This window comes from Tupaia chinensis, unplaced genomic scaffold (genome assembly GCF_000334495.1).
Source record: "Tupaia chinensis unplaced genomic scaffold, TupChi_1.0 Scaffold000154_1, whole genome shotgun sequence".
Lineage (NCBI taxonomy): Eukaryota > Metazoa > Chordata > Mammalia > Scandentia > Tupaiidae > Tupaia > Tupaia belangeri.
Genome location: NW_006159625.1, coordinates 1,980,893 through 1,990,875, shown reverse-complemented (window position 1 = coordinate 1,990,875; position 9,983 = coordinate 1,980,893). Strand labels below are relative to the sequence as shown.

The window sequence follows — 9,983 nt, the reverse complement described above, 5'->3', positions numbered from 1 at the left end:
ATTTTTGTTTTTTTTTTTTTTTTTTTAAGTTCACCATAGGGTGTGTATGCTTGTCAGAGAGAGAGAGACAGAGAGAGAAATAGAAAGTAAAAAAGCATCCCTAGGGGGGACCAGCAGTTAGCGTAATAGCTACGTCACTGAACTCCCATGTAGCCAACCGCAGTTCGAGTCCCAGACCCGGTGGCTTAAACTCACACCAGGTGCATGCGTGCCCAAGGGATTGCGTCATGGCCATCTCCCCGGGGGGTGGTTTCTCGCTTTCTGTCTCTCCGTCTCTGTCTTTCTGGCCCTATAGCAAAAATCTCTCCAAAAAAGAAAAGAAAAAGAAAGCATCCTTGGGGGATGGCCATGCTGCAGTCCCTTCTGAGAATAACCATGATATTTCTTGTTTCCATCGCAAACTGGGAACGCTTGTAAACTCCAGGTTAGTATAAAATGTCCGTTCCCCCAAACGTTGCTAGCCTGGCCATGTAGTTTTCCATATTTTTCTATAAAAATGTTAATATGGAATGTAGACTCTGAGCACATTTGAAGGTTGAATGCTCAGTTTTGCCCGAAGCTCACTGGCTAATCAGTGTTAATTAGACTTCCAACAACACAGAATTATAGTTTCCCGTGTTAACTAGGACTCTTAACAAACCAAATTATAGTCTATTTCTGTATCTAAGCTCTAAACAATGTCTTGATTTTCAAAAGGATTTTATTTTGTTTTACTTTAAGATCATTTCTAAGGTCTTTGTGTTTATGTGTGAACAACAGATTCTCAGGGCTCAGGAACTCAGAACTATCACCGTAAAGTGAATTTTTCCCTGTTAAATGCAATGAGACGTAACTGAAAAATGGAAGTGTCTTCCCTCAATTTGCTCCTTGACGTGTAGGAAGAAAGGACAAAGAGGTGTTGATGTGTAGACTCTGGGGAGTTGCCAAGGCTCGCTTAGCCAAGTCACTGGCTCAAAAACTGCCTGACTGTGCACGTCATTATGACTCCACCTTAGTAAAGGAACCTCAAAAATCGTAACGATCATCACAGTTAAGTCTACGAGGCCAATTGTCTACTGTATGGAATTTACTGTGAAAGTTCAGAGAGATTAGAATCTACCTCTTGTTTGCTGCCATCGAGAACAAACACTGTTGTTTTCATCTCTAGAACTCCTGAGTGTTTCCAAGAACTGTCTGTTGACTGAATTAATGAAACCAAACAGCCAACTTGACAAATCCTAGTGTGGGCTTATTTGACATCAGATGACTGTTATGGGTCCAGAATATGGCACAGTATTAAAATTATTTAGCAGTGAAGACATTTGAGACAAAACATTCCATCACCACCACCCACCCCTGAACTTCAATATCTGCCCTCCATCAGAGCCTTCCACAATAATTCAGTGGTCATCAATTTTCTCCCCAGAAGTTCCATGACCAGGGAAGATTGACTCATCACCAGAGACTAGAAACCTACACCAATACTAAATAGGTCTTGTCACATAGCTATCATACCACCCATCTATTCTCCCTGGGGCCATTAATAAATTGAGGAGTAGCGAACGTATGTATTAAACTCCTTTAAGATGCATCTAGTCCTCACTGCGCCTACTATCACTCTGTGGGGGTTTCTAGAGCAGTCATCAAGAGTGTAAACAACAGAGCAGGTGGAGCAGTGGTAAAATGTGACACACAATGAGGCAATCCCATGGGAGAGTTTCTGGTTCAAGAGTGGAGACCTTCCAGAATACACCTGACACACACTTGCCCGTAACCCAGGGCTAACCACAGGTAGGGAGCAGACTGTGGGGTCGAGACCCTGTTGGGGTTCTCTCTACATATATTTTTTTCCTCTTTCTGTCTCTGTCACTCATAGGAGAAATAAACTTCAAAAAGCTATACGAATAATTTATGTACAAGGATATCTGTCACAGCATTGCTGTTACATATACTAGCAAAAAACTAGAAACCACCAAATGTCTTCCATGCAGAAGATAACAATTTGGGAAACAGGATAAAAAGTAGATTGGGCACTTGGAAGGAGGGATAAGTTCGGCTTTGGACATGCTGAGTGTACACTGAGGGACCAGGTTGAGAGATTCACAGACAGATAGAAGCAGGGGCCTGATGCCTGAGTAATACACAGGCTGGAGAGAAGGACCTGAGCTCCTTCAGCCTGGGAGAGGATAATGGGCCACAAAAATCACATTCTCCAGCTGTATTTAAAGACATGAGGATATGCTGATGCCAAAAGATATGCTCAGTTTGGTAGAAATTGAAAATGCTTCTATGCTCCCCCTAAAAGGAACAATCTGGAAAAAAATATATATCAATGATTTAAATATACTTTTTCTTTTTTTTTTTTTTAAAGAGAGATTTTTGTTATAGGATGCAAGTGCTTGCCAGAGAGACAGAGAGACTGATAGCAAGAAATCATGTCTGAGAGGGAACGGCCACACCGCAATCCCTTTTCCTCCATTCTCCTCTTGGGATCTTGGGCAGGCAAGCACACGCGCCCAGCGTGAGTTTAAGCCACCAGGTCTGGGACTCGAACTGTGGTTGACTACAAGGGAGTCCAGTGATATAGCCATTATGCTAACTGCTGGTTCCTCCTGGAGTGTTTTTCAAGCTGCTGAATCCAGGGCTTGTACCATGCAGCAGACCAGTAAGCCATGGAGTCAACCCTTTTCACAACTTTTAAAGATTTTTTATCTTTTTATTATTTTTTTTTAGAATCAGCCCATGGCCTGGTGATTAAGGTGGCTGGATCCCACATGGCTGGTGGCACAGTGGGGGTCCTGGATCAGCATCTTGTATGTGTGCACCCAAAATCCTGAAAGGGGGGAGAAATGGAGGAGAAGGGATTGTAAAGGCATGACCATTCTCCATGGGGAGTGGGGTGCTTTCTCACTCCCCCCTTTATCTCTCGATCTCTCTGTCTCTGTCTCTCTCTCTCTCTCTCTGGTAAATATACATGCCTTCTGGCAAATTAATACTATATATATATAGATAGAAAGATAGAGAGATATAGATATGTATTAATTGAAGTTGTTTGTCTTACCACCTTATTTAACAGATAAGGAAATGCCAGGCACATGTGCGAGCATGCCCAAAATTCTGAGAGGAGAATCAATTGGTATGTGGCCATCCTCGCAGGGGGTAATTTCTCACTTTCTGTCTCTTTGTCTCTCTGTCTCTCCAGCGAGTGCATGTGCCCTATAGCAAAAATCTCTCTCAAAAAACAAACAAACAAAAAACCAGAAATCCTGAGCGAGGAAGTATCTTGTCCAGGTTTGCAGTCAGCCGACGTGATTCCTGAAGCCCAGCCCGGAGGTCTTGCAAGCAACAGAGGAAAGGATTCAATTTGTAACCCAGGTTTCAGAAGCCCAGTTCTGGCCCAAGGTGGAGAAGCTCTGTACAAATAAAGCATACGCGTGTGCCTAATCACATGCCTTATACTGCCTTGTAAGTCTTCATTTGGAAGGCGTTTTACCAAAAAGCTCCAAAGAAAGTATAATTTCCTTTCTCAATAATTTTGATAACTTTTTGTCCTTTACAAAAAAAAAAAAAAAGAAAAAGAAAAGAAAAAAAGAGCTGCAAGCTTCCCAATATTTTTAAAGATGTTCTTTCTGCCAGCTACTGAGGTTTTTGGAGAGGTTTTCGCCATAGGGCGCGTGTGCTCGCCAGACAGACAGAGAGAGACATAGAGACAGAAAGCGAGAAATCACCCCCCAGGGGGGATGGTCACGCCGCAATCCCTTCTCCTCCATTCTCCTCTCGGGATCTTGGGCACGCACACACACGCGTGCGGCGTGAATTTTAAGCCACCGGGTCCGGGACACGAACCACGGTTGACTACATGGGAGTCCAGCGACATAGCCATTACGCTAACTGCTGGTTCCCAGACACTACCAGTTTTTTATGCAAGTCCACCCACTCTGACCTGGATACATGTTAGATATACTTTTTTAAATTACTCTTGTAAGCCACTCTTATCACATGATGCAATAAAAGCAGAGTCATAATTCTTAAGTTTATTGAATTCAAAATATCCACTGAATAAAAAAAATAAAAACTCCCATTGGCCTTCCTCGTGGACACTGAATTATCGGAAGACCATGCTATATCTAGTACAGACCACCAAAATGAAACATGATTTCTTTTAAGCAGAACAGTATTTCCATTCATTACATCAGATACAAAGCTTTTATCTACAGTTAAGTAAATCAATCATTGGCTATAAACCATGCTCTGATATGAGTTAGATTTACAAAATGTGTAATCTTAAGTTGACCTATTTTGATTTTTAAATTGAGCCCCATCACAACCTAGTGATCAACAAGTGGAGTATCACAAAGCATTCCTTCTCTTTGTCAGATATTACAAATGATCAACCTGGGGATGCAGAAAGTAACTATTGATCTAATCTTTCAAGGCCCATCTCCTGAACCCATGAAACACTGTTTTTTCTTTCTGACTTTCTGTATATAAGGAACTCATTTCTGTACCCTTAGAGATGATGTGGCTATAACTGCATGTACAAACACCTTACAACCAAATACCTGAAATCTGCATTTATTTTATTTTATTTTAGGTTTTTGCCATATGCTTGCTGGAGAAAGAGAGAGACAGAGAGAGGGAAGGTAAGAAATCACACCCCTGGAGAGTTGCCCATGCCATGATCCCTCCTCCTCCATTCTCTCAGGATTTTAGGCATGCATGCACATGTACCCAGCATGGTTCATGCCACTGGATCTGGGACTGGAACCGCAGTCGGCCCTGTAGGAGTCAAACACCTTAAACTACCACCATCTCTTGGCCGTGCATGTGCATTTATTCTGATAACTTTAACTGCTTCCAGCTTTGGGAAGAAGGCAAAGCATTATCAAAATTATAAGGCTGACTGCTCTAATTTTGAAAAGAGCCATCTCACATTAACGTGTGACTTACATAGCTCTCTCACCCATCAGCTGCTCCCTCACAAATCTAAATGGTAGATTTTTCCCCCAAAGGAATAAGGCCTGGTAAGAAAGAACTCTAGCAGTGGAGTCAGGCAGTACTGAATCTGAAGAGTCACTCGGCCACTTGCTAGGTGTGCGACCTTACGCAGGCAACTTCAATTTTTACTTCCTCAGCTGCACAACAGGGACAACGGCACCTGAGGCTGTTGAAAGATAAGGCACCATTTAGCCCATTGCCCGCTATGTAGCAAGTGCTTAATCAAATCAATGTTTCTTGGTAGTATTAACAAAAAGATGGTTTCAAGTTTAATGTATTATACAGCCAGCATTGAAGAAAACAAAAACAAAAACAAAAAAACAAACATGTCTATGTTCCTAGTTCCCCACACCAGAGACCTACCAACGTTGCCTTGGGAATCACTGTGAAAATAAGGAAGGAAGACAAAAATAACTCGGTAATGCCCTCATGCAGAATTCCCACCAATACCTTCATGGTCACGTTTGCCTGTGTTTACACATCTGGTTTCCTTTTTGGTGCCTCATTTGTTTCTGGGGCAGGAGTAGTTATCCCTTTGTGATAACTGTTTAACATTAAACAGGAATTTGGTATTTGCAAACCTTCTACCTTAGTACCTCTAACCTAATTGATTCTTTCTTAAGATCCTAAGCTCATGAAGAACATGCTTTTGCTTACTATTTTGACAACCTTTTTCTTGGTTAAAAAAAAAAAGAGAATTATTTATTTAATTTTATTTAACATTATCATTGTTATTATTTTAGAGAGGATTTTTTTTGCTATAGGCATGCGCTTGCCAGAAAGACAGAGAGACAGAAAGCAAGAAATCACCCTCCAGGGAAGATGGCCATACTGCGATCCCTTCTCCTCCATTCTCCTCTTGGGATCCTGGGCACGCATGCACATGTGCCTGGAGTGAGTTTTAGCCGCTTAATCTGGGACTCGAACTGTGGTTGACTATGTGGGAGTTCAGCGATGCAACCGTTATGCCATCTGCTGGTCTCAATTACTGTTATTGTTTAGTTTGCTACAGAGCACGTGCACTCACCAGAGAAAGACAGAGAGAGAGTGGAAGAAAGTGAGAAAGCATGCCACCAGGTCCAGGATTTGAACCACGGTCAGCCATATGGGAATCTAGCATCTTAGCCAACATACCACCTTCTGTCCCAATATTTTGACGATCTTTAAGTACAGACATGCCAGGGTCCTACGGTGATGTAGCAGTATTATGTGATACTCTGCGATGCAATCCTACATGGAAAGTTTCTGGTTCAAGTCCAGAGACCTCCCTGAGTATACCTGATACACACTGGTCTATGATCTGGAGCTGGCTGAAGGGTGGGAGTAGATTGCAGGACCAAGGCCCTATTGGGAGTTCTCCCTCTCTCACTCTCATTTTCTCTCAGAGGAAATAAATATACCTAAAAAATACATAAATACAGAAATGCCTAAAGAATCTGTCGGTGGATAAGTCCTTTCAGATGGTGACAACAGACTGGAATATGCTACAAGGACCTGCCTTTTCAGTGTGAAATAGCAGATCTATGCTAGAAAACCCTTGAAAGGCCAAGGAACAGACACAAGGCCCAGAACCACCTTTTAGGACTGAGGGCATGCACAGATAATCTCGAGAAAGAAAGGGGATGTTCCTTCCCCACAGTATCCAACCTCCCCTTCTTGTCTGCTTCATCTGAAACCCTGGTGGGGGAAAGAGAAACAAAAGCTACTCCTCATCTGCAAGAGGGAGCCTGACGCTGGCTGGCCTGGCAAAGGATGGTCAGATAGAGCAGCTCCCCACCTTGGAAGTCGGGGTGTTCAGTGGGCTGCCCTGCCACCAGCCAAACACTGGTAATGATAAAGTGTGTAATAACAGAAAGTGCTGGGCCAGCCCTGGGACCTTGTGGTTAAGGGGGCTGAATCCCATACGGAAGATCATGTTTTGAATCCTGGCCCTGCAGGCTTGAAACACATGCCAGGTGTGTGTGTGTATGCCTACCCCAGTTTCTGAAAGGATGGCGATATGAAGGAGAAGGGATTTGCAGTGTGAACTTACCCCATCAGGGGTGTGCTTTCTCTTTCTGCCTCCCTCTCTCTCTCAGTGAGAATATGTGCTCTCTGGCAATTAAAAAAAAAGGGGGGGGGGCAGACCAGCAGTTAGCGTAATGGCTATACATTAAAAGCAAATAGGACAAAACAGGTATAATCATATACACATTTGCCTTTCCTACAAGCTGCGTAGGAAATTAAACATGTGGAACAAGAAGATTGTCATTTCTTCTTTCAATAGAAAGTTCCAGTTGTAAAACAAAAATAAATGAATGGGACTCTTGGTACTTAAAAGTGGGAACTGGAAATATATGTGGTGCATCTAATAGAGATCTATATGTGTGTACTTCTCTAAAAAAAAAAAAAAAAAAGAAAAGAAAGTATGTGCAAAATAACACAAAATAGCAGATTACAAAATATTACATACTAATAGACACACTCTCGCACACACATACACAATATAGTCTCAATTATGTAAAATAAATCATATTTAAAAGCATAAAGGTAATACACTAAAACATGGGTTATTATGGAGAGGGAAGATATCTGTATTTTTTCCCTCCTACTTTGTATTATTTTTTTCCTTTTCTTTTGTAATTTAAATTGCTCTGATAGCTGCAATTTTTTTTTTAAATGTAAAAATAAGTTCATTAAAATTTGGGACCAGCAGTTAGCGTAATGGCTATGTTGTTGGACTCCCATGTAGTTGACCGTAGTTTGAGTCCCAGACCCGGTGACTTAAACTCACGCTGGGCGCATGTGCGTGCATGCTCAAGATCCTGAGAGAATGGAGGAGAAGGGATTGTGGTGTGGCCATCTCCCCTGGGGGGCGATTTCTCGCTTTCTGTCTCTCTGTCTCTCTGGTGAGTGCACAAGCCCTGTAGCAAAAACCTCTCAAAAAAAAAAAAAAATTCAACACATTTTACTTTTTTAAGCAAAAAGGGGAAAATGAGCGTTCAAAACAGAGGTTACCAATTTTTAAACGATCAAGCCTACAAAAACTTTACTAGGCCTGACGATAAAGGTAGATAATAAGTAACTAGGAAGGAACTTTCCCAATGTTCATATGAGCAGGCCGCCCTGATCCTTCCCTCTGGGCCAAAGCTACCTGCCTTTTTTTTTCTGTTATACATTCTGGTCAATCACAGAGGTTGGAGGAAGGGGGATGGAGAGTAAAACTCAGAAACTGGGACTGTAATAGAAGTCACTGTCATCAGTACTGCTTGGAAAGACTGCCAGCCCTTAGCTGCACTGAACAGTTGGACCTGCTTCACGCTGCCAGGTGTGGGCCTGGGGAAAACCTTGGCACGTCCAGAGGAGAGCCTTGGCCTTAAGTATCATAAATCAAGAGATGCAAGACATTTGTGGGACACAGAAATGGCTTATTACCTGCTGGTGATAACATGTACGGTATTCTCAACTGGATTGGTCTGAGGTGTATTTATGTGGGGTGAATTCTCTTTACAAGCCAAATGATGTATAGCGATTGAATGTTTAAAAAGTAATGATAATAATAAAACAAAACAAAACAAAAAGACATTCCGTTCGGAAGGAACCATTTCTCTTTAACACAGCCAAAAACATCAAGCTTGAAGGGGAAGAAGATACGGCTGTAGCAGGAGTGCTGAGTGGTATGTTAACTTTACACTCCTGTAAAGCTGCCCTGTTAATCCCTTATCCTGTTTTCTGAGCTCTGTGGGGACATTTAAGGTTCCCTTTATTGGCTGGAGCTTCTAGGCCTTTGTGCCTGGAGAAATCCAAGCCTTCCTCACCAGGCAATGAGTAGTTTGCTCTCCTAATCTCAGGAAAGCGCAGGTCCCCCCTCCCCCCACCCCCACCACACACACACAGGACAAGCAGTGGGGTAAGAAAGGAGGCAAGGTCACCTGGTGTGTGTGTGTGTGTGTGTGTGTGTGTGTGTAGGGAGATCATTTCTGGAATGTTTGCTCTTTGAAAAGCATTTGTATATCAGAACTCTGTGTGCACGTGTTGTAGTTTTGTTTTCTAACTGAAGGTGAGTGGTGTGATGGGGGGGCATGTGGGTGCAGTGTGACCCCCACCCAGACACTCTCCATACTTTGAGTTGAAGCAGTTCATTTGGTTTGGGCTGGGGATGGAGTGTACAGAGAAATGGCGGGGAACATCTGCTTAAAAAAATATGTAGATATTATGGAAGGTTTGTGGACTCGTGGACACCAATGAAACCGGGGGACTTGGGATTATCGGATGCAGAGAAATGAGGGCCAGGAACGAAATTGCCTTAAATTTATCAAATTATTCCAAGGGCAAATTAGAAGGCTCCTGGTTAGATGATACTGGGATGTCACTGCAAAGGGGCACCTGGAAGAAGGGACATCACATCAGCCTGGACAATTTGATCCCCTTCCCCTACCCCACCTGCTCAGATCCCCACTCCTTCTCCCTGCTCTTCCAGTCCCTCTGCAGGGCAGCGCAGGCGCGTGGCCCAGCTCCAGACCCTCTAGGCGGAGAGGCATCGGAAACCCCTCCCTAAGCCCCCACGGGTGGAGGGCACTGCAGGGTGGGTACCTTGGTGCCCTGGTAGAAGTCGTCGATGGACCGCGAGCCCATGAAGGGGAACTGCATGTGCGTGTGCGTGTCGATGCCGCCGGGCAGGACTAGCTTGCCGGCAGCGTCGAGGACCCGCAGCCCGGCGGGAGCGCCCCCAGGCGGCAGCAGGTCGCGTCCGAGCGCCCGCACCACGCCGTCCTCCACCAGCACGTCGGCCACCTGCGAGAAGTCATCGTTGACCACGCGACCCCCGCGGATCAGGAGCCGCGACGGCGCTGCCATGGCCGGGGGCGCGCCGAGTCCTAGTAAGTTGTGGGCTGCACGTTGGGACTGGCTCGGGGAAGTGAGGGTGGCCCTCCTTTAAGGTCCCCACGGACAGTCCCCAAGCTCCGACTACAGAAAACCCACAGCCCCGGGTCAGCTCGGGGTTAGGAGCGGGGGGCGGGGCGGGG

At 44.2% G+C, this 9,983-nt stretch overlaps 1 protein-coding gene across 3 annotated transcripts in view; it reads right to left on the bottom strand.

Annotated features, from left to right (window-relative positions):
* DPYS (dihydropyrimidinase) overlaps positions 1-9,947 on the bottom strand; it is a 123,783-nt gene extending 113,836 nt beyond the window's left edge. Inside the window, exon 1 of one of the 3 annotated variants that reach the window (XR_001370160.2) lies at positions 9,550-9,946. Coding sequence is in view for 2 of the 3 variants with exons in the window: in XM_006145570.3 (XP_006145632.1) it covers positions 9,550-9,813 (264 nt within the window). In the remaining variant the exon portion in view is untranslated. Of the gene's footprint in view, positions 1-9,549 lie in introns of all 3 variants that reach the window. The other 2 variants (XM_006145570.3, XM_006145569.3) reach the window with 2 other exon arrangements.
* Between the last annotated feature and the right edge of the window lie 36 nt (positions 9,948-9,983).